The sequence below is a fragment of the Apteryx rowi genome, unplaced genomic scaffold (assembly GCF_003343035.1).
Source record: "Apteryx rowi isolate R43461 unplaced genomic scaffold, aptRow1 scaffold_442, whole genome shotgun sequence".
Lineage (NCBI taxonomy): Eukaryota > Metazoa > Chordata > Aves > Apterygiformes > Apterygidae > Apteryx > Apteryx rowi.
Genome location: NW_020450697.1, coordinates 126907 through 151500, shown reverse-complemented (window position 1 = coordinate 151500; position 24594 = coordinate 126907). Strand labels below are relative to the sequence as shown.

At 39.2% G+C, this 24594-nt stretch overlaps 1 protein-coding gene across 11 annotated transcripts in view; it reads right to left on the bottom strand.

The window, feature by feature from the left end:
- Positions 1–4567: 4567 nt before the first annotated feature.
- CUNH18orf54 (chromosome unknown C18orf54 homolog) overlaps positions 4568–24594 on the bottom strand; it is a 30794-nt gene continuing 10767 nt past the window's right edge. For 6 of the 11 annotated variants that reach the window (XM_026076911.1, XM_026076912.1, XM_026076910.1 and 3 more), the window contains 3 exons: positions 23807–23938; positions 22126–22199; positions 20860–21225 (listed from right to left, as the gene is read on the bottom strand). In XM_026076911.1, the coding sequence (XP_025932696.1) occupies positions 21111–21225; positions 22126–22199; positions 23807–23938 (321 nt within the window). In that variant the 3' untranslated portion in view covers positions 20860–21110. Of the gene's footprint in view, positions 5050–5699; positions 5847–6445; positions 6560–6701; positions 6812–8267; positions 8422–9198; positions 9433–10772; positions 10980–12138; positions 12364–14310; positions 14398–18016; positions 18147–19943; positions 20064–20859; positions 21226–22125; positions 22200–23806; positions 23939–24594 lie in introns of those variants that run through there. The other 5 variants (XM_026076916.1, XM_026076915.1, XM_026076917.1 and 2 more) reach the window with 5 other exon arrangements.

Below are 24594 nucleotides of genomic sequence, written 5' to 3'. Positions count from 1 at the left end.
CAGCGACCTGCCCAGGAGCTGCATCGTGCCACAGCGGCCGCCCGGGGAGGAAGAAGCGGGTCACCACCTCCAGGTTCACCCCCAAAGCGAGCTGCAAGCCAACTTCCATCAAACAAGCTTCACCCACACGCACGCGGCTTGTGAGCCAGTTAAATCTATAGACTTGGCCTACAAGACACTTTCTGTGGCTTTGAACGTTTCCGCTATCGCCTCCCTTCCCCGATGTGAGGCTGAATTTTGCCCACTGGAAAACACTGCGCATTTCTTTCGAATGTGTAGCACAACCCCATGAAGCAATCACACAATGTCCCATAGGACATTTCATTAATTGATACTTTAATAGTGCCCCACCCGTTTTGTTACCGCTTCTGATCACAATTACCCAAACATGCTGAGGTCTATCCCATTTAATATTTCTTCACTTAGAAGATATATAGGTGAATTATCTGCCATAATTCGTATTTCTCACRGGGGGCAATGCAGCTCTCTTCTTTAACCAAGTGTTGTTCTGTTTCGATCAAGGTTTGATCCCAGTTATTTCCAAGAGAACACCCAGCGATGGGCTTATGGTTGCATTGAACAACACCTCCAGTTTCAAGTGAATGACGCTTTCTTAGTAGAGCTGTATTTTGAGAAAGTGCTAGTTCTCAAATTTCCATTCACACATTAACCGAGAGTTTTCCCTGGCTTTTGAACTTGCAAAACCCGGCACAGTTAGGATGGATGTGCATCACACACAGCCAGTTTGAGATCCCAAATCTCAAATGGGAGTTAGAGAATATTACACTTTTATTAGCTGGAATGAGAATTAAAATGGATAATTCTGTCAGCTGGGGAAACCCCCCCCCCAAGGCCTTTCCGTGTCACCTTATTAAGAACATAAAAGTGATGATTTTAGACATGAAAGAAACAGAAAGCAAACCTGAAGCAATGGGAGAAGCTATCTGTATCAGATGAATGTCAGTGATTCCTCAGCACTCAACCTTTGCATCTTCACGGCGCTGAGCTGAAAAGTTTGGTCTGATCTGCTTTGACAAAGCCCATCACAGACGGTTAGGTGCATTTTGAGTCCATCTCGTCCATGTCCCTGAAAAGCCTTTCATTACCATGGCTGGAAAAGCTTTTTGCCCAATACCTGACTGAGAGTTCCTCCAAGGAAATAATAAAGAGATTTGAAGATGAAAGAAGAAAAGTCCTGAGATGAGCCTCTCATGCGCAGCGACAAGACCACACTACATCTTAGTCCTGTCATCTCAGATTGGCAGCATTAAGAAAAAAATCCCCAAAACTCAAAAAACAAAAAAACCCACCTGCTTTGATCTATCCTCTAATTTACTAATCAAGGGAAAACAAAAGAGGACAGCATATTTCATCACTCATTGAATATATCACTTTTGCCGGCCAAACGTTATCTGCAAAACAGTGGTATTAATGACCTGGAATAATGCCAAGAATTTTAGTGCAGACAGCTGGTCAACACGGTACAACGCATGGCAAGGACTGTATATGGTGTCTGGCAGGGCTCCCTCACGGCATYGTATAAACACCTCAACGGCTTATTGTGCTGCCTCCTCTCGGGACGTAATAGCCCGTCTTGCACTTGCATTGCAAATATTGCACAAGCAGCAGTTTCAAGCTCTGCACGCAGGGCTGAAGAAGGTCTCTGGATCCTTTTTTGCTATCTTTGTCGGGACTTTAGGCAAGGCTCTTGGCTCACCAAAGTGAATGAATATTCACCGATTTAGGCGATTTACACAAAACGGGGATCTGACATGGGTGCTCCGACCATTTCTTTGGGTTCCGATTCCAAGAGGTAGGACAAGAAATGCAACTGGATATTAAATCCCAATCGATGACAACCAAAGGCTGGCTGAAGCCATCGAATGACTGAGGTCACACGGGAGAAAGCTTTTACTTTGGGCCTTGACTCCAGTCAAAGAGCGACTCTTATGTACGAATGTCCCCATTCAGACAGGAGCCAATATACTGAATAATGATCAAAGTCAGCTAAAGAATCTGTTGGAAGAACAGCTGGGTCATCAGTATTAATAAGCATTGAAGAAGGATTAAAATCAATATATCTATAAAACAGGTAATGAAGCTAGCCTAGCACTATGCATGCTTACAGTTAAGTAAAAAGTGCTTCACTAAAGTGGAGAATTGGTCTGCAATTAATAGACCAAAACTTTATTAAAATCAAAAATAAGCATGAGAATATGCTAACTGTTTATTCTTTTTAAAAAAAGAAGTCTTCATAAATGCCAGCCTGCCTATGAAACACAAGGGTATGGTTAAAGCAGCTGACTGGGTAGTAATCACTTCCGGAAAACGCATTTCACAGGCTATTAATCTGATTGATGGGAACGCTCAAGGCAATGATCATTTCATTACAGCGTGATGAACGACAGCAACGCGCTTCCCGTCGCCCTCGCTCCGGGAGCTTCCGCAGAGCACTCGCGGCACCTACGGAGCACAGCGCTCCGGGCCGGGCCAGCAGCAAGTGGAGGAGACGGTGTCCGATGCGCAGAGCCGCACGGGAGTGGGCTGGTAGGAGCGGGATTCCCGCTGGGCTCTGGAAACGTGCTGCGGAAGTGCTCATCCCTAAACCCCGCTGCTTGCAAATCTTAACAAAACGGTTAACAGAGCTAAATAAATTGGTATTTTCCACATAAACATTTCCACCGGTTTGTTTCTCTAGCGCACACACTAACTTCCCACTTCTCGGGATCTGCGAATTCATGGAGATCAGCTCGCAAAACCCAAATTACAAGTTTGGGGCTTTCAACATTCTTAGGATTTTTTTTTTTTAAAAGTAACATCTCTTAAAGTGCCATCTTTTACTGGCAGTCACCGTCCAGATCCACAGCAGGAATAACAGCATCCAGCTGAGGAAAGAGCCTGAACTTGTGAAAATATGTTTTTAAAAGATGCTTCTAGTCAAATAAAACATGGATTAAAAGCAGCAGGCAAAAAAGAGGCACAAGGAAAGACCCGATCCAGGCACTCAGTGCCCTAAAAGCAGCGGGGCCTCCCCTCGCGCCGGGGCTGTGGTGCGAATCGCGGTGCTCGCGGCATGAAGTCCAGCCCCGCGCTGCCCGCCGGCGCTCGGCCGGGCTGTGCGGCGACCGGGGGGATGCGCCACGGAGAACCGCTGCTCGCGGGAGCTCTGACTTCTGCGCCTAATTCTGTAGTTTCTAGGCCTGGAAACTAGAGCTGAATCGTGAGCTAGGTGCCTCATGGGGCTTTTATGTCTGACTTCCGTTTTAGACATTTAACTACTACTTTTTCCTTTCAAAACCTTCATTTGTTAAAACCACCACTGAGCTGCAGATTAATTACGTGACACTGAAGTTTCTACCCCTGGGCATGCATGAAACCACCTTTTCTCGCCGTCAGTGAAAAACTCAGTGCTTCAGCCCCTCGGGATCCACAGTTCGGGCGTTCCCTCTCCTCTCCTGTCTGCAAGGTCCGGTCCGGTGAACGCACCCTCAGGGCATGTTTCCCGACGGGGCTTCACAAAACCTTGGCAAGGAGGAGGCAAAGCTGACTATACTGTCGACACGCTCAGCTGGGGTACAGGGACGTCCCCTTCGTGTTGTAATCGAAGAAGAGGTTTTCGGGGGGCCCACGCAGCCCTTCCTCTCCGCAAAACGGCCTGGACGACTCCAGGTGATGAGAGGAACGGGGGCGGGACAGTGTCTGCGAGCAGAACGCCCAAAAGTGTCCGAAGGGGTGTTTGCATGGGTACACACAAAGCTACAACCGGAGGTGTGTGTGAACAGGGGAACCTGCTGTCCCGGGAGAGACCAATGAGGGAATGAGTGTGTACAGCAACTGCGTGTGCAGATGCACGTGAATAAAACTCTTGGGATTAGGTATAGATGAGCGTTTAGAAGTTTGTAGGTGTTTATGAACATTCTGTAAGCGGCTAGGATCATGGTTTATCTGTTGTACTGCTAAAATCGATCCCAACTGCATATTTCACTGAATCCTGGCTTATCATGTGTTGATAAGAAATCAGTAAACCGCTTTGACCCTGATTTGGTTTGAAGCACGTGATCTGAGTAGGTTTTTCCTGAGACAGAGATCATTTCCCTGAAAAAAATGCTTTAACCCATGGAAAATGAAAAAATATCTCTGTGCTTCCCTTTCGTAGCCATTCTCTTGGGTATAATTACCTGGCAAAATGGAGCTTAAGGGTCACCAGAAAATGGCATAGATGCCAGCGTGTCAAATCATCCTTGCTTCTTGCTGGCCCAGTTCTTTGGGGCCAAATGCTCCCCATCTTTAGCAGCGGGAGCATGGGTGCCTAGCACACAGCGTAGCTGCTACTGGCTCTACATTCTGTTATGAATCTGGCCTCAAATATTTTGCTCAAAATCAGATAGCAGTTTAGTGGCAAAGCCATAAAAAGAAGCTAGTTGTCTTAAATTCTTTCACAGTGCCTCACTGAGGGGGTTGCAGTTTGGGGAGGGAAAGGGAATACAACATGAATGTATGAAGAGCTCATTCCTGCAGTCCAATTAGATGCGGTGCTTATAACAACACTTGATTTCAGGCAAGAGACTGAGTTGTGTAAACATACTGTATTTATGCATCACTAGATAGAGTGCTGTCAACAATACAGAAAATCAATGTAAACTTCAGTACTGTGAGGGAAGAGATAGAGTGGGATAACGGATGATACACAGAGCAAAAGGCAACTGCAGTGGTAGAAGTTACTTTGATATACAATCAAATTACATTGCACTATAAATAAAACAAGTTAAAAAATACAATTAGAAAAAACTTTTTACAAGTAATGACCTGAAATTCTTCTGTTTTCTGAACATCTCTGGATAAATAGCAGGAAAGGTACCAAGAAGTACTGCTAGAAATACGGCAAATGTGAAAAGTATTGGAGTGATTAAATGCTAACATAGGTTATTTGCCTGATTTTTTAGAAGCCTTTGGGATCTTTTTAAACTCATTCTGTTCCTTGAAAAAAATCTGAGCAAGGATATGATCTGCTGTTGCATGGAAGTAGTCATTCATACGAAGAGTTTCCAGCTATAAAGAAAAAGACAATATTTTATGAAGAATAATCATAATGACTTGATCATTTTTACAAGATTAATTATATGGAATATTAAAGTGCATGTCAAATACAACATGAACATGAATGAATATAAAAATATATAAGTAACTCGTTATAAGCCTTATATGTATCATCAGGTACATATAATCTCAGCTTAATATACCCTTGCTCTGGCTGCTAGCATAGAGACCTGTTCAAGGCTTGTGAAGATCTCTCCCTTTTGTGGTTCCTGGGCTTGTGAGGAGCCACAGCCTGTCCAGTCCACCCACTGACCAGCTCTGTCTCTTAAACACCAACAGCACATCACGCACAAGCATGATCTGAACTCCATCCCTCTCTCTCTTCCACACATACATATAGGCACACATGTGGGAGCCCACCATTCCCTCCCACAGACCTGTTCCTTGTCTTCTTCACCTGCTGTTCACAAGTACAGAGTTTTAGTAGGTGTTGCATGTCAACCGTTCACACCAGAACAGAATTTTCACTGTCAGTGTATTGAGATAGTTTTAGAATTTCTTTTGAAAGGTGTGCACCAAAGCATAAGGCTTATATGCATAAGAAAAGCATACGCTTATGCACGGTTGAACATTTTTTACTCCCTGTCCATATGAATTCTCACCTGGTTGCCTGTACTGTAGGCTAGAATCAAAAATAAATCCTCATCACATACGCTCTTGATATAATGTTGGCTTCCAACAGGGAAAAATATGACATCTCCAATGTCAATGTTGAAGTTGGTGGTGACRTCAGATGCAATAACGCCAACCTATAGCAAGTTAAACAGCAATATTCAATAGCAATATTCAGTGTGCTATTATTGGAAAAAAACACACTGAGGGTCCCAACATTGCAATGAAATCAGCTAGTGCAGAGTCATTACTTTCACTGAGACACCAAACAGTTATAGGGTTCCAAGGTAAATTCCCGAGTAAGAACATGGTAACTCCTTGCATTATGGAGTTCCATCATCCCATCTCAGTTACCTTTGCATTTCAGATTTGCACTGAGTGAAAGACATAAAATAAAATACCATATCCTAATTCTTAATTCTCACTAAATTTTTATTTGTTCCCTAGAGGCACTAAATCAAAATTATTTCTATTTTTTATTTCATACTCCCAGTATCCAGGAGAGTGAGAATTCCTATCATGGGCATTTTTTGCTGAACCAGTTCTGCTCTTTGTGTAACTCCATTTTGATTAGACAAACTTCCACAAATGTAACAGAGAGAAAAATTTYGTACAAAGGAGGAATGAGTAGACCTTGAAAGTTTTGTAGTATTGTTAATAATCAGGGATGGGAGTCAGTTATTAGCTCTGTAGCTGTTATACAGTCAAAACTCCAGTCACTGATGTAACAAATTACCTTTCCACAGCCACTAATGACATAACCCATCTCATTAGCGTTGAAGTGGAAATGAGGCTGCCCCAGTCCATTGCTGAATATTCTGAGAGTTGCTAAGGTAAGGGTATTTTCATGCTGAAAAGCAAAACAAAAATGTTCAGAAAATCCCTCAAGTTTGTTATATCCCCAAAATAAAACGAAGCAGTGATGAACCCCCACGCATTGCATACTATGCCTTATGTTTAAATAGCTACAGTATCCAACTGAAAGCACATACCTTATTCAGTGACTCACTAAAAATTTTCTCTGTCTCGTTTAATCCAGTTCCATTTATGCGGTAGCGAGCCCACTGGAAGATTCCTCCTGGAAAAGGATATTCTGCTGACCCTAAAAAAAACCAGAGACAGCCAAATGAGCATTTTCAACAAGGTGGCCAACCTCAAATCATCACTGTGTACTAAACTTCAGGTCTCAAATCTTATGAGCCTCTGGATCCAGAAAGGAAGCTCATTTAGATTATTATTCCTTTGTGCACTAGACACTATGCACATTAGAAACAATTAATCCAGTTTACTGTATGTTTGTACAGACAGATCACCATAATAAAAACCTCATATTAGAATTTTTTCCTGAATTTAAATTACTTATCTCTTGCATGAGCAGATCTCTGCCTTTATACAACATTTTTTCCTGTCACAAATACGATTACTATCAATCACAATACACTTAAAGAACATACTAAGCTTCAGTATATTAACTCATGTTAACCTTTATGGCACTAATTGTGTGTCGCAACACTTTGCAAAGCCCCACCAATGCAAACAAGCTGCAAATCTGGCATATTTGTCTCTTGAAGCACTGTCTTGGTATAGCTAGATCTTCAAGCAGAATACAGCTAATAAGTCTAGCTATGGGCTGTGCCTTCCTTGCTGAAAATGTATAGGTCCTGGCCAGAGAAAGAGACTTTCATAGAACTTGGCCACTTTTTAGCTGTCTGTTACAGAAGAGGATTAGCTCAAAGAACATGTTGACCCAAGTGCAAAGATTTCTGTCACATATCTGTTTCTTCTAATTGCCATCAGCTGTGTGTGGAGCTCTGGACCTACATTTGTTTTTTACAGCTGTACTTAGAATTAAAATCTGTCATCTATGTTTATTAGGTGCTCTCTGTTAATCAGTTGGTCCAGTCTGCACAGAGAGTTGTTTAATACAAATGCTGATAAAACAAACAGTGAATATCATTCAATGCTGTTTATAAAGTTGTTTTTGTAAAAGAAAAGGGAGGGCATCGTTAGGTATATGTTAAGATGTTTATTCATTGCAGTTTCATATGCAAATACCAGATATTCTAAAAAGCTCAGTCACTCTCCAGCTAGTCTTCTTCAGGGCTTCCCRGCCTATAAAATCCTCATCTATGGATGAAAAGTATAGGTGCTTATTGCTTAAGGGAACTATAGCAATGAACAGATCAGCTCTGGTTAGATACATCAGTAGAGAACCTTTAGTTGGGCAGTAGCGTGCTGAAGCCCTGCTGCTCCCTGGCATTGCACTCTCACATCTACTGTTGCAGATAAAAACAAAAGACTATTTCAATCAGTAGGGTAAAACAGTAGAAGTGAGATAAGGGCCAAATTATACATCTTCAAAGGGCAGTAACTAGAGATACCATCAAGAAAAACAGCACCATTTTTGCATAAGAAATTATTCCCATTCTTTTTTTTACCTCCTTAAATACTTATCACTCTTCTATATACTTTTTATTGCATGTTTCAGTGAACCAATTACAGATCTTCCCCTCTGTAAACACAGAAAGTTCTTACATAAAAAGTTCTTAGACGTGTACCTTTGAGGTCGTAGAAGTACCGCCATACAAGGTTGTCTGGAGATTGCACATAGCTGGCATTCTGTACAAGCTCTTGTAAATTTGGTGGGAGGTTAATTGCTTGATCTTCTGTTTGCTTCTTGAATGTTCTGATAAAGTTAACTCCACCCTGCGGCTGCAGGACACACAGTACATATTAAGTTGGCAGATATACAAAGCAAACTGGGGAATTAAATTTGTACTTCATCAAGTATCCCACCTTAACACTTGATGGTAGACAAATTCTGCCCTGGGGACATACCTCATCTCTTTAACTGCTTAGCCCTATGAATAGTTCATTTTGCTCCTTTGCTCTGCCCTTGCCTCTCAGTTACGACACAGATTTGGAGTAGATTTAACTTGGTCCATCTCCCATCAGATCGTTTCACAGACAGGAAGGTCTGTCACAACTCAACAGTTTGAACATGCAGATTCCTCAGTCTGAGCAGAAGCTCTGTGGCCATATTCTTGGTCAAGGGACCTTGGCAACAGGTCAGTGCAAATGAGAGAAATTTTAGCAAGAAGATGGCCTTATCTATGGTTTCCTATGAGACCTCTTGATAGCACAACATTTACTAAGAGGCTATTGGGAAGTTACTTTGGACTTCGCTGTGTTATTTTCCCTTCTGTCCTTGGAATTGTGGAGAATTCTCCATGAGWTTGGGACAAGTGTGAAAAGGGGAGGAGAAAAAGTTTCTTGGAGGAAACGTGTCATTTATTTCTCTGTATTTGTAAAGGAACACACAAGGTGGCACAGTGTTGCACAAGGGACATATGTACATCCTTCCACACTGTTGGGACTGAAGAGACCAGCTGAGTTAGGGAACCTCCCTAAAAAAGATACAGAAAGCCTGGACCTGACATATCAATGTCAAGAAGGTTAGATAGAGGCTAGCTATCCTATCATACAGACCTTTAAAGCTCTTGCTGCTATATCTTCTGGGGTAGAGAAAAATGCATCATCTACATCCAAGGTCTTAAGTTCTTCATGTGTYGTAAAAAAAAGCAAGAACAAACATTCTTCTTTTCCTATGTTCTTTATCCAATGCAAAGTGTTTCTAGGGAAGAAGATCACTTGGCCAGCTGTGACATTGTATGTGGTAACCACGCTGTCATCTGCATCAACTACTCCAACCCAGGCGGTACCCTGTAACATAACGATAGTAATGAAAGTTTCCTCAGAGACTTTATTCACTGTAACTTATGTATGGCAAATCAATAATTCAAGGAATCTGAAGGCTGTTAGGGGAAAACAAATATCAGTGTTCTGTCTCTAACAAGCCTTTGTGAAACTGAATCCAGAATAGTATTTTAAGTGACAAAATTTTAGAAGGTTTAAAGAACATATGACAAATACACATTGCTCGTATTTAAGCTATTTCTTATTCAAGAGGCTGTCACTAGCCATAAAGGAGCCATCTTTGACCAAAAATTGCTGGAGAAGGGCCAGGTGTCTGTAGAATGCCTCACTCCAAGGATATTCCCCCATCCAGTTGGAGCTGTTCAGTTATACTCTAATAAAAATATGAACAATTCCTCTTAGAAATATAATTAATAATCAAGATACATCTAAGTACCTGTGCTTCCACAGAAAGATTTTTATTTTTCAGATTAACATGCTATCTCGAATTGTTCCTCACTGCGAGTTTGTATTTATCGTTTTTATTTTCTTTATTTATTTTTAAAGATTTGAAATGTGACACTAAAGTGAGAAAGGGCAAACATTTTCAAAGGAGAGTTTTTTGGGAAAAACAGGGAGGGGTATTTGGTCTAGGAAAGAGAAGATTACATGGGAACAAAATAGTCTTCCACATATAAACAGTTGTTGTAAGAAACAAAGATGATCAGAGGGTCTCCACAGCCACTGGAGGTAAACAAGGAGAAATTTTGCAATAAACAAAAATGTGAGTTGTACAGCAGCACAAACTTTCTAGCGGTTTGTGTTATAAAGCACTGGAGACAACTATTTTTGGACTTTGTAATAGCTCCTTCGTGGAAGGTTTTAAAAACAGATTCAATGCCCTTTCAGAAACGCTTAGATATTCTCACCCTGCACCAATATACAGGATGAAGCCAGAGGCTTTCTTAAGAACCTTAACAGTCCTTCAAATCTATGATTCTATAATGGCTCTAAAATATTAAGTACCTAAAGCATTATAAGCTCTTGGATAAACAGATAAAATTCTACATGTTACAGGTATCCATAATCTCTGCTGACTTCAGTTGTTTATTGGAAGCTACAGGTGCTTGACAGTTCTGCAAGTAACAACATTAAATAGTCTGTTTCAAGCACCTCAGTTCAAAAATGTTATCTGAAGCAATAAAACTCATGCCATACGTGAATCAATGATAATTCTACTTTTATTACTGGTTAACATTCGTATATAATGTATATGTATATTTTTATTTACATATGTACATTTTCTATATGTACATGATGCTTTAAAAGCAAATCCAATTGGGAGAGCTGAAATAACCAGATAATACCTTTAGCAGGTAGCCATGTTCATTAGCATTAAAATGCCAGTGGGGAACCCGAAGCCCATTGCTCTTGATCCGTAAGGTTCCAAAAGTCATTTTAGAGCGAAAGTTATTGATACTTTTTCCAAATTCCATTTCTTCAACACTTTCATATTCATTTACATCATTCCTGAATCTTGCCCACTGAATATCACCTCCTGGGAAACGATGTACCTGTAAAGTTAGTGACAGAAGAGAATTTTATTAATTGTGGGCAGTGGTGACCAAACAATCCAAAAATATTTTGGAAGATGCCTAGTCTAAATAATACTGAAGGGACCCGTTGTTTTTCTCAGTGAGGATTCTTTCTGCATGTATTTTAGTCACATTTCACAATTACTTTCTCATGTTATGATGTAGTGGTATTGTTTCTACAAATGAGAGCTAAATAGTGGTATTAAGGATAGAAATATCTGCTCCTCTTTTTATGTCATTCTGGAGTCCGATTTAGGAAATCAGTTTATGCTTAAATTTTTAGATTCAAAACATTTAGAAAATTTCCTGAGTAAGATATTTTCCTGAATTAGGGCTGTGGAAACAGTTGCAAATTATTCGTACCTGAAGCTGTTCCTTTCCCAATATTCGTACTGTCTCTAGAATATTCTTTATACTTGAAAAAATCACCCTGCACTCAGGAATGGCATATTAAAAGGGATGCCCTCCTCTTAAAAACGCCTTTGTTTCAAGAGTATTACATAGTTAAATCTAGCACCTAAAAGTACTAGAATAGCTGTAATCAGTTTAAGTGTCCTACTATCTAATCTATCCTTTTCTCTTTTTTGCTGAAAAGCTGTGATAAAAATTAATCAGAAATTATTTTCTATGTAAAGATATATTCGTAAGATGGAACATGCCTTTAGAGCTTGTTGAAAGGATACATTTCTGTAAGTACAAAAATACAATTAAACAGAAACAATGTAATTGCTAGAGTTCATTACATTGTGAGTTAATTCATTTTCACTCACTGAAAAAAAGACCATGGAGTTCATTTTTTCTTGCAAAATAAGAATTTGTTTGAATTCAGTCATAAGAAGTAAAATGTTAGTGTGCTACTCAGCTTATATTTAGATTTGAGCTTTCCATTTATGTTTCTCAGAATTTCCTACCCTATAATTTCAGAATCCCAAAGGAACCTCCAAGGTCCCATATCACCTCCAACATCTGTTATGAAATGGAATGAACTTTTTATCTCTCTTCATTGATTATAAAAGAAGCCTGAATGACAGGTTTAGACTGGACACCTAGTGCTCAAATTATTAAAGTTAGGTGAGATGAATTCATTATATTTCTATATATAATGCTAGAATATTATTGCACAAAAAGAACAATTTACCTTTGATTTTCCCAGCTGATTCAGGAACCGGAATTTGATATCCACCTCTTTTTCAGCTGGTGCTTGGGAGGTTGTGTCATCATTTTTAACAACTGTCCTTTGTATAAAGCCAATGCTTTCTGTATAGATCAAGGACAGGACCAGCACTCCTATTGCGGTGGTGATAACACAGGCCAACAGACAAACTAGAAAGATTTTCATTAGGGAGCAGGAGCTCTTTCTTTCCTGAAATGTTTTTTTTAGAAAAAAGAAATCAGTAACAGATATAACAAACAGGAAAAACTGATAGTTCCTTTGTAATGAAAACAGTAAAGCTTTCAGGAACACGCACATTTAGCCAAGTTACTGGGCTCAGCACAGGGAAACCTTATAGAGTATGTTATCAAATTGCATCAGATTGTGGCTGTCCCTTCGTTATTTCACCAAGTAAAAGCACATCTTCCTCATCCCATGGTCTTCCAAACACTTAATGTTTTTTCATTACTGTTTCTAATCTATATCTCAAGACTCCAAAGACCTGCAGCATCAGCTCACAGCAAACGTCTGCCTGTGGGGCGAGGAAGAAGAAACGCTGTCTCTGCTTTGCCTCATATCTCACAGAAGGCTCTCAATGGCCCAGCTCCCTGGTGGGAAGATGGGCCAGCAGGGGGAAATCTCATCTGTATTAAACTGCTCTTTGCATCATTTCTTTACTCAAAATTTCCTCTGAGGACATTCAGGCTTCTGAAGAAGGATGAAGCAGAGAAGCACCTTGGCATACATAAGCACGGAAGTTCTTTATAGATGGCCAAGGCACTAAAAATGCTCTTAAATGCTCTCATAACGTCATCCACCTTGCAATTGTAGAGAGTGTTCTGGCACAACAAAGCAACACCTTGGTGAGGATTTTCAGAGTTTCCTGCCCCTTTATCTTTTTTCTTACAAACTGCGGCTTCAGATGAATAAATTCTATGGCCCAAATTTTAGAACTCTGGTGATTCTGGGTGCACAGCTTGATCTGTCTTTAAAAGCCTGATTTTCAGATGATGAGTGCCTGAAAATCAAGCTATGTACAATGATTTCTTAAGCTGTACAATCAGAAATGAAAAAATTGAAAATTACTTAGCAATTTTAACAAAATGACCTCCTTTCATGAATCTATTTGACAAAATCTCTTCTACAAATAAATTTCCCTTGCCAGCAGAAAAGTGCTCAAAATATCCCCCTATTCTATTCTGTAATAATTCTTTTTATAGTTTAAATTACTCCTTTTTTAAAGCTTGTGTTCAATTAAATACTATAACAGTAGTACTCAGACCACGCAGAGTCTCCTCAGTTCCAGAGAACAACACTTCAAACTCAAATGCATACAAAATCTCCGCTTTTCAGACTTGAATGACATTTAATTTACAGCGTTTTCACAGTAGTGGCACCAATTCAATAATTATTTTTAAAAATAGAGAGACTACTGTACATATTACATAATAATAACTAATATAAAACATTCAACCTCAATACAATGTGTGGAACAGGTTATGTTGTGAGGGAATCACTAACCTGGGTGTATTTACAGTCTGGAAGCATCACTGTGCTGACTGCAAATGTCTCAGCTTATGAGTGATATGCCAACCCTCATTGTATGAAGTTAATTCAAATCCCAAGAAGCAAAAATTTCAATGGGAAAATTACAGAGAATTACTTTTCTCAAGGGCAAAAAAATKTTTTTTAATAAAGTAGTACACAAATACTTAACTAAGTAGAGACATTAAGCATTACCATGGGATCAGCTTTTAAGTAGCTCTTCCTGTTAAAATCAATGGGGAATCCTCCAAAGATAACTGTTCTATTCAGTAGCTATAGGAGTTTTGCTATTAACTAAAATGGGGCCGGAGAATCATGCCTCATAGTCCGATCCTAGCGAATGCACATGGAGCTATGACATTTTACTCCATGTCAGGATCTCAGCAATAGCAGCCCTTTAGAGCTTTTATTTTCTTGTAGGACCTTCTTAATAGTGTGTGTATATATATATACACACATATACATACACATACATACATACACACACACATATATAAAAAGTATATAATAGTAATAGTATCTGATTATGTCATATTTATTAAGCAAGGGTTTAACCTTCAAACTGACTATTAATAGTATTTTGATAGCATCATAACAGAAGCTGACTCGTACCTCTTTCTTTGGCCACTCTGCTGTTTTTGAAGAACTTGGTATGCTCTCTCCGTSCATTTCAAATGCTTGGTTATCCATTTAGTAAAGCTGAAATAGATTAGTCCACAAGAATGTTAATTCCGATATGTTCTCAGTTATGTTACCGAAAGAGCCCAGGGAAATGACTCATCATCTTTTGTATAGTAACAGTAATGATACTTAGTATGGCAAAATGTGTTGCAATAAAAAAAACTCTACTGAACTACAAGAGAAAGGCCTGACAATTTCCCCATTCAGCTTTAACGTTATTCATGAACCCTAAGACACAACATGACAATGAGATAGAAGCTGAACCATCCAATACTTTTTAAAAAGGCAGAAAGGAATCCTCAGAAGTCATCTAGTCTCTTCACCTATGCTAAGGGTCCAAATACATTTAAATTATTCCTTCTGGATGTTGTGTAATACACTTTTACACACCACAAAAAACGTTGAGATTCCACAACTTATTTGGCAACCTATTTCACCACTTAAGAATTATTATTGTTAAAAAGGTTTTCACAAACCTAAATCACTCTTGCTGTAGCTAAACTCTATTACATCTTGTCCTTCCCATACGTGGACCTAATTACATACAAAAATGCCCTACTAGATCAGGCCAACAATACAACCAGCCCAGTATTTTTTCTCCCAAAGGACATTAAGAGATGCTATTTAGGGACAGTATAGGCTGGCTACTATTTTCAGGCTACTCTTTTCATAGTTTATAAGCACACATAACTGTGGGATGAGGGAGGCTAAAAGGAATAGCCTCTTCCCTTTAGATTTCACTCCATAAAAAAGTCCATGACTTTTTCCAGGTCCTTTCTGAACCTGCTGATACCCCCAGCCTCAGAGATTTACTGCTTCCTGGATAAAAAAAAGAACATTCCTTTCTCCATCCTAAACAAATGTCCTGCAGGTTCATTGAGTCCTCCCTAGCTCCCGCACTGTGGGCTTCGGGCAACATCAGACGTATGTTCTCCTCTCCAAGCTGAAGAGTCCCAGCCTTTTTAGTCTCTCCCTGCTATGCAGCTCTTTGGTCTCCTTGACCATTTCAGTCATTCTCCTCTGGACCGTCTCTAACACTACCAAATTAATGAAAATAATGAATAGCAATAGACTTCAATGTTAACTGTTCTCCAAGTATGGCTTTCCAACCATCGTAACACTTGCCTTACGTATTTTAATTTAGACTATGATTCCTTGTTTTGAGGTACACAAGAGTGTCAAAAGCTTTGCTAAAGTCAAGATACATGACATTTCTTCTCCCCTATCCTCAGTCTGTTACCCTGTCATAAAAAGGAAACTAGATTGGTTTGATACACAGTGTTCATTACAATCTGTAGATTTTCTTTTTTCTCATTTCCTTGATATCTTCCAGGTTTGATTATGTCCTTCTGAATTTTTAGGAAATTGAAGTTAAGCTTATTGGTCTGTATCTCTTGGGCATAATTTAGTTGCATTTTTGTTAAAAACAGGCACGTTATTTGTACTTTTGTAGCTACTGGTCTCTTATGCAACTACAATAAGTTCTTAGACATTATTGCTAACAACTCTAAGATAGCTTCAGCCAGTTCTCCATAGTTTAGTATTAATTCCGGGAGGCACGGTCCACTGAACACAGGTAACTTGCGTAATACCTCTCAATCATGTTTTCCCTGTCGTAATCTGAGCATAATCCACCACCCTTTTCAAAGGTGTTGTTAGTTGTTTGATTACAGTTGATGTTTTAAGTAAATGGTATGCCTTTATTGACATCATTTATTACTCTCTGGAGAGGAGTAATCAACCAAGATTTTCCTGGGTCCTTCCTTACAGCTATAAGGAATAAGGAACTTTTGAGTTACTGTATCATCTTTGACAGGTCTTCCTACTTGTCTCTCATTTTTGTGCTTTGGCCTTTCCAAAAAGCACAAAAGTTCATGGTGACTCATATTTAAGGGCAATTCCAGCTATTTCCTTTATGCTTCCTTCTTGGAGAACTTTCAAGGGTACAAGCCAAATTATATTTCTTTTCCTTGTTCCATATCTGTATAGCCTGTAAATATATCTTAAACATATATATTTATTTTAAGAACTGCCAAACTCCTGAGCACCTTTCTTCCTTAGATTGTTTCTCACTGGATTTTGCAAACCACATCTTTTAATTTCTTGAAGGTGCTTTTTTTCTATTCTTCCTCCTTTTCATTCTAAAAATCATGAAACCCCTGTAAGAAAATTCTTGTAGTTATCTTCACCTTCTGCAACAAAAACTGGCATCATCACATTCTAAAAATATTCTGGATACTCTGTGGTCTATTTACTCTTTTCCCAACAAATATTTGGTTAAATAATATCTCATCAAATTAAATGATTATTAGTTGTTCACAAAAAAGTTCTGTCCATCTTATCTTCTTGGTTTGGTGGTCTTTAATGATAGGTTCTGAACATAATAACACTCAGGCTTTTTTCTCCCTTTATTATGATCAAGACACTTTCAACAGGTCATCTCCCTCTATATTCTAGACTTCAACAGAGATAAACATTCATAGAGAAATTTTCTCTTTCCCTCCACTGTTCTTGAAGAACCACCACTACTTTTTTCTCTATTAATTCATTAACAAATGAAATATCCCACCAAGTTAACATTCATGTTGCCTAAATCACAACTTTATATGGAAACTTGTACATTCTTCCATTTAGTTTTCATACATCCTGCATGAGTACACAGACATTTTAAATGTTAAGCAGACAGATTCACTATCCTGTATTTTTGGACTGCTTCAATCTTTTTATAAAAAGCCCTAAATCCATAGCTACTATGCCTCTGACTACCTTCCACTGTTAAAACTCTTTCACATGCTTTTGTCATCAGTTCCCACGAATCCTAGTTTAAAGTCTTTCTCTCCCAAGTTAGTAAGCCTAAATTAAAAAAAATGTTTTTCTCCTCATGAGATAGAGCTCTTCTCTCCTCAGCAGTCTTCTCTGTTCTGTTCTGGTACGGCTTTGAAAATCTCAGCAATTCACATTGGCAGCATCAGGTCAATTAGAATTAATAACAAGTTTTTCTCATTTCCTTGTGAAATTTCCCATTTCCCCCTCCACAGTGTGAGAACTTCCAACAATAATATTGGCCAAATATTTTGGGTAACACACAGTAATGGAAAACTATGGTAAAAAACTAACATAGAATCCATGATCAACAAGAAAGAAAATACCCATTATGATTTTCAGTGCTTTCACAGTCCAGATAGTTATATAAATCTGAGACTCGACAAGCATCTTTTGGATAACAAAGCTTCTCTGACAGTGTCAGAGTTACATAGTTACATAGAAAAAAATTCATAGGTTGATAATGAGTGACCATGGAGCTGCAGTTTTTTCAGACTAAAAAGGCTGTAAATTCTAACCACATTAACCTGTGCTGTAAGCACGGCCAGCCTTCATGTTATTTGGAGTCTGAAACTACCAGATTGTCTACATCAGCCCTTTTTTTTTATCAGTGTGAATGCACTGATGCAGTGAGATTTGCAGATGGACTGTTACAGCAGGAAAGATCACTGCAGTGTACAGTCATTCCATTTCAAAACGGGTATTACAGTGGACTCTCCCATTAAGCATTTGAAGGGCAAAAATCCCTAAAACAGACAAAAATTCTGTCTATTCTCCTCCCACCACGTCCCACTATGCCAAGTCATTTTCTTACCACAGGCAGGATCTTCACAAGACCTAACTGCAAGATGCTTTTCCTCATCAAAGCCTTTACCTTCCTCAGGTCAGATTTACTGATATATATACATTGTAATTCAGGAAGTGCTCTCCTCATAAAAGATTTCCTGTATATGCAAATACACACAATCACAAATACTCATGTACATCCTCAACAAACAGTTCTTGTAACTTGCTGAGAAACAATGACTTTCCTTTAAACTATCCCAGCTATTTTATTTTTATCCCAATTATTTCCTCCAAATCCCGGTCTTTATCTTTCTGCCTATCTTTTCTTCCTCCACTGTCACTACAGAAGATTATAGTTCGATAAAATTCCTGTCCTCTGACATAGCCTCAATGATAAGAACATCAGTGGCATCATCCTGAAAACAGCTGTTACCTCTGTTCAGCACTTTACTTACATATTCACTTTTTTTTTCCTGAGTGGTAGCTTTTCTATTCTAACTTCTAAGCAAACCAAATTCTAGCTAGAATTGCAAGAAGCACTTAGTGTATACATTCAGAAAGTTACTTTTTTATTTTGATATGTAAGGGATCAAATTGCTTTTTGAAATGCTGTTTAATAACCATAAAACTCTTGATTGCATGTTAAAACAACTTTTTATGTGAAACAAGTTGTCTCCACTTACCAACTAGTGCTGTTTTATTGGTGTTATTTTTTATTTTATTCTATTATGTTCTTTTTTGTATTTCTGTTGTTTATAACAGGCAAACATCACTTGCTTGGTGCTTGGTTACACATACTTAAGGTACTTTTATCTTGTACACCATACTACCTCACACTATGGGTCCTCTCCATCACTAAGGCCTTTCATACCTTACCAATACAAAGCTAATAAATACTAACATTCAGCAATGTCAGCTTAGCAGCAGTTCTTTGATGTTGTTACTCAGGTCTGTCTGCTACAATAACCAAGAAAAAGTTCTGCTGAAACACCACATCAGGGACTGAAAGCTGTGTAACTAAACAGAAATAGATAAAAAAAAGAAGCATCTAGAGGCACAGGAGAGAGAATAAATGACTCTCGGGCTAATAAAATGCCCAGGGAATGAGGAATTGCACAGCTATGGCCAGGTGGGAGGACTCTCCAAAGGGGAATTAATGAAAAAGGTTTTCTAAACAGCAAACTAGAGCTCTGCCTCAGCAYCAAGGGAAAAGTGGGGGGTGTCTTATGTGTCTTGTCCTATATACCCCCGCAAGCAGGATACAAGGAGTCTCAGTGTGTTAAAATATCTAAGTACTCTTAGGACATCAGGTCTTGTTTTGAGCACACCTCTCCTGTGCTACCAGCACCCCAAGGAGTATCTGCACATTTGGATGAATAAATGTTTTTGCTGTGAGCTGGATAGGCACAAGCCTGCTCCAGACCAGAAACAGCAGAGCTGTGATAGCTCAGGCAGTGCACTGGTAAGCTGTGCTGAGAGCCTGCAGCAGTCCTGGCTCAAGCTCCGCGGCATACGCACGCCTTGCATAACTGCATACACACAGCATCCAGGCTAGTGCAAAAATACAGGAAATTCACGGTGATCCACGCTGAGACAGGCATGATGTCATGAAAAAAATTGTCATCTTTCCTTCCGCATCTGAGTTCCTTCCCTAAAACGACCTCTGGCAGTCAGATACTGTTTTAATACAGACAACAGTTACCCAGCAGCAGTTACAGGGCAATATTAGTTGGTTTGTACATTCCTGTCCCAGCAATGCAATACTTTATAAAAGCTTCTGCAAAAAAGTTTTCTAGAAAAGTAATTTCATTTTCTGTACTCTGATTTCAGATGTAGCTCTCAGCATTTAAGAAACAGACTGATGAAATCTGTGTGTTTGAAATACATAAATTTGTAGAACTTATGATCCTGTGACAGTCACAAAACAGTCATCATTATTCCCAGTCTCTACTTACTAATTCTCAACAGGAAGGTGGGGGGAATGCATAGCTAATCATCCTTCCATGTTTTCTTTTGGTTTGTTTTTCATTCCTCAAAACCAACACAGGCTCAGTTACATCTTTTCTCACGTGTACCTGTAAATATCCAGATTAAAAAGAAATAGTTTACTAGAAAGGCATTTCACCATGCAGTTTTGTTTACTGAGTGCATAAAATGCCAGATGTAAGCCAGAGAAGAGGCACAAAAGGCTTCTTTCAAAATGTTCTGTCAATATATTTCAAGCCACAATTCTACCACTTGCAGCTTTTCTCTTTCTCTCTCAATTTGCTATTGCCAAGAAAGGGGAAGTCCTGCTCTTCTCTCCCCTGAACAAGTTCCAGTGCTTATTGGTGGCTTTGGTGAGCTGATTCTATTCAACTACACAGCTAAAAATACTTTTCTGCCTATTTAGGCCCAGTGAAAGATTTGATGAGCTTCAAAGCCAAGAACAAGGCCAAGGAAAGCAGAAGGGAGATTAGGACTTGCCATGAACAGTAGCAGTCTGCTGGCAGACCAGTTCAGCTGTAACTTGTTCTTTGCTCCTAAACACGAGGCTTCTGAACGAGTACTTTCTCCCTCCAGAGAACCAGGCCTCACTAGGATGCGAAAGGGGGGCAATGAAGAAGACTTCAGACACTTTTGGGTACAAGACATTTGATAAGCGTGCAGTGGGCGGAACAAGGAGCACACAGTTACAACAACTCACGTCCTGTTAGAAAGGACAGCACCGAACACCTTGCATTATCACGTTACTGCTTCCCATTTAACTTTACACATGATACTCAGCTCCCCCTGGTTTTCATCATCTGTGCAGTTAAGTGGTGACTAGAACTGGCCAAGCAGTTTAATATTTAGAGCTTTTATTTTTACAAAGACACAGAGCTTCTTCCATGAAAGCATTCACATTACTTTAATTAAATATTCTTTAAAAAGATCTCTCTCATCACATGTTGTTAGATCCTACTGGAACCACAAATAAAGTTTTGAAGTAACGCATGCACAATAATGAATAGGTATTGAAATACTGAGTAATACTTTCTGAGAACATGCACTGGCACAGCTTCCAAAAAGGATTCTGACCAAAGGACAGGCCATCGCATTATTTAAATTACACAGTATTAAAAGAGTCCTAGATATCAGCTTCACAGATCACTCATTTTTTCTTCTTGTTTATCTTCCTGGTGATCATCAGTTTGCTCCTGCTTGTTAGTGGTATCTTCAACAAGACTTTTAAGACGAGACAAATGGTGTAAAGCCCTAGATTAGGAAAAATAAAGACTTTCATAACAGTGTACATATAACTACTTACATTAAAAAAATTTGATCTCTTACTAACAGTTTAGCAGTTTGAATGGTGTTAGATACAGTTCTCATCTCCAAGTTTAACTGTTGAATTCATTCTGTTTTAGAGATTATAAAATACACTAAGATTGAAACAAAATAACCTTTTTCAAACTGAAATTTCAAATATGTTTTCTCAAATGCAGGTGCTCACATAAACATGCAGTTTCTRTTAAATTATTACAGCAATGGGTTATTTCACACAGCACATTAAATGCTGCAAAATATGTCAGAAAACAGCTTATCAATACTAAAAGTTATTGTATTTTTTAATTWAAAAAAATCATTTTATTTAACATTGCAGTATAGAACTAGACAGCAATACTGAGATTTGTTGAAGCAAATATGCTAAATAATCAAAACCTGTTTTCCATTCTGCCTTTTCTTAAACTTAGTATTTCTTTATTCACTTACAATTGTTCACTAGGACTCTGCTGATTTCATATATGGACTATGTTTCCTATCAGTTATTGTTCTCCAAGCAATAAAAAAAGTAAGAAAATATTTTGTCCCACATCATAAACTTCTCCAGGTTTGATTATTTCAAAGTCCACCTATGTGTAGCAATACTCAATTTATTGTGGTGTGCAGATTTTATTTCAATACAGAAGATACAAAGGTTTATTAACAGAGTAAATCTCTGCAATGATTCATTAGATATTTCTCTGGTCCATGAACTGCCATGTTTTATTACTTACTGGTTTATTCTAACAAAGTTTTCAGATCACATGACAACTCTCTCAGCTAATTTATCATTCTCTCTATGCACTACTTTCTGAAACTGAGTGAAAAGTCAGAACACCAATGGTCACTTACTTCTGAAGAGAATCAGTAACAGGGATCATCTCACTGTTGCACAGTTCCAATTCAGCATCTGCTTTTTCAGAAAGCTTAAAAAAAAAAAATTGCTGATTGAGGAAAAGAAAGCTAGCTGAATATGACCGTAAGCATGGAATTTTTATAGCACTTTTCATTGGATTGTGAACCACTCTATATTGTACAATCATAAAGTAATTCAGTTTGGGAGGGACCTCAGAAGGTCTCTACTCGCATCTCCTGCTCCGAGCAGGGGCTGCTATGTGGTCGCATCAGGTTGCTCAGGGCTTTATCCAAACACATCTTGAAAACCTCCAAAGATGGAGACTGCTCAATGACTCTGAGCAACCTATTCCACTGCTTGATGGCCCTCACAGGGAAAAAAATTTCTCCCCATGCCCAGTCTGAACCTCTTGTTTCAATTTATGCCTGCTCTCTCTCATCCTTCTACCATGCACCACTGTAAAGAGCCTGGCTCTGTCTTCTTGACACCCTCCCCCCAGGCACTGGAAGGCTGCTATTAGTTCCCCCCCAAACCTTCTCTTCTCCAGGCTGAACAAGCCCAGTTCCCTCCACTTCCCATTGTCAGGCAAGTGCTGCAGCCCACTGACCATCTTGGTGGCCCTCCAGCACTTTATCGACGTCTCTCTTGAAGTGGGGGTCCCCAAACTGGATGCAGTATTCTAGATGTGGTCTAATGTGTGCTGGGGGACACAGAGGGACGATCACTTCTTTCAGTGTACTGGCTGTGCTCTGATTCATACAGCCCAGTTTGCCGTCGGCCTTCCTTGCTGCCAGGGCACGCTGCTGGCTCACGTTTGGCTTGTAGCTATTAAGACCGCTAGGGACTTTTCAGCACAGACAGGCAGTCCCCAGCCCGTATTATTGCAAGGGGCTCTTTCTTCCCAGGTGCAAGACCTTGCATTTGCTCTTGCTGAATTTTATGAGGTTTCTGTTGGCCCATTCCTCCCGCCCACTTGATCCAGATATATGGATCATTTCATTCACTACCTAGTGTAAGCTTTACAAGGCACATATGATTTAAGAACACATTGTAAGCAACATTACAAAAAACTTATAAAGAGATAATAAAGTGCATGAAATTATTTTGAAACTCAAGGACCACAAAATACAAACTCATTGATTCTGAAGTAGGCAAGGATAGAGCATTTGAGAATGTCTGATTTTTCTAAGTATTGCTACATGTCCCTCAAAGCCTCGGATTAGTTGGGATATTATCAGAAGACAACTCATCCAGAATACAGCAATTCATTCAGTGTTATAACTATTGCCATGTACTAGCAACTGATTGAACTGCCTGTAATGCCGCCATCTTCTGGATTACAAATACTACTTTCTGCAACACAGCTGAGGCCATCTATCAATATTACTGACCTGCCATAAAATGCCACGGGGAAACAGGACAGATTATAGCACAGCATAGCTCAGAGTTTCCAATTTACAATGGCAGCAACAACAACAACAACAAGTATGTATTGGCTTTAGGGCATAGCAATGTAGAGCGCGTATGTCCTTGATTCAAACGGAGTTGAACCCTGTGGCAGTATTCTTTGTAAGCTGACTGGAGCCCTAGCCCATAAAAGGACTAAAAATATTTCTCAGAAATGTAAATGGCAGATCAATATCAACAAGATACAATATAAGGAAAGGGACCACTTACTTTTTCAAACTCTTCTTTTTCCTCAGCAATTTTATTCTGGTTTAAACTTTCATGAACTGCTTGAAGGTTAAACAACATTAGCTTTAAAGTTTCAGTTGGTCCATGATGATTACCTCCAGAAAAGGTGTTTTCCTAGACCAAAACCCAAAGATTTTGTTCATTTTGCAGTGCACTGACAGTGGCCACACATTAAAAAAAAAAAGCTTCTGAGGTTTTCCTGAAACAATTTAAAGGTTAATTTCTATGAATGTTTTCTGCTACCATTTTTTAAAGTTCTGTTTATAAATTGCACGTGTATGGTGCTATGATACACTGGATTGTCTCAGTTCATGCCACTGTATGGTCAGTGAAGTCACTGTGAATACATATGCTTTAAGGAAGATCTAAAGAATCACAGAAAGGCCTCAGCTCTGGTTTGTGTAAAAAAATTCAAGAATACTAAGACTGACAATGTCAATCCCTTGAAACGCTGGGAGAGCACTGCTGGAAGGTGTTCTAACATTTCGTAACAGACAGAACAAGAAACTTCTGATAGTGATAGACAAAGGTTTTATTCAAGTAATTAGCATCTATACAGTAATAATTCACTAAATAATGAAAAAAAATACAAATTAATTCAAGGAGACAAAAAGTATGGACAATCCAGAAATATAATCAAAGCCTCTAGACAAGTCCGGAATTGCAGAGGCATCGATGGGGCTCGAGAKCGAGAGCGAGCGCTGTCGATCCCCTTCCATGCCTCCCAAGAGCAAAAGCCGCCACAGACACAAAGCCACAGGGGCCTCTGC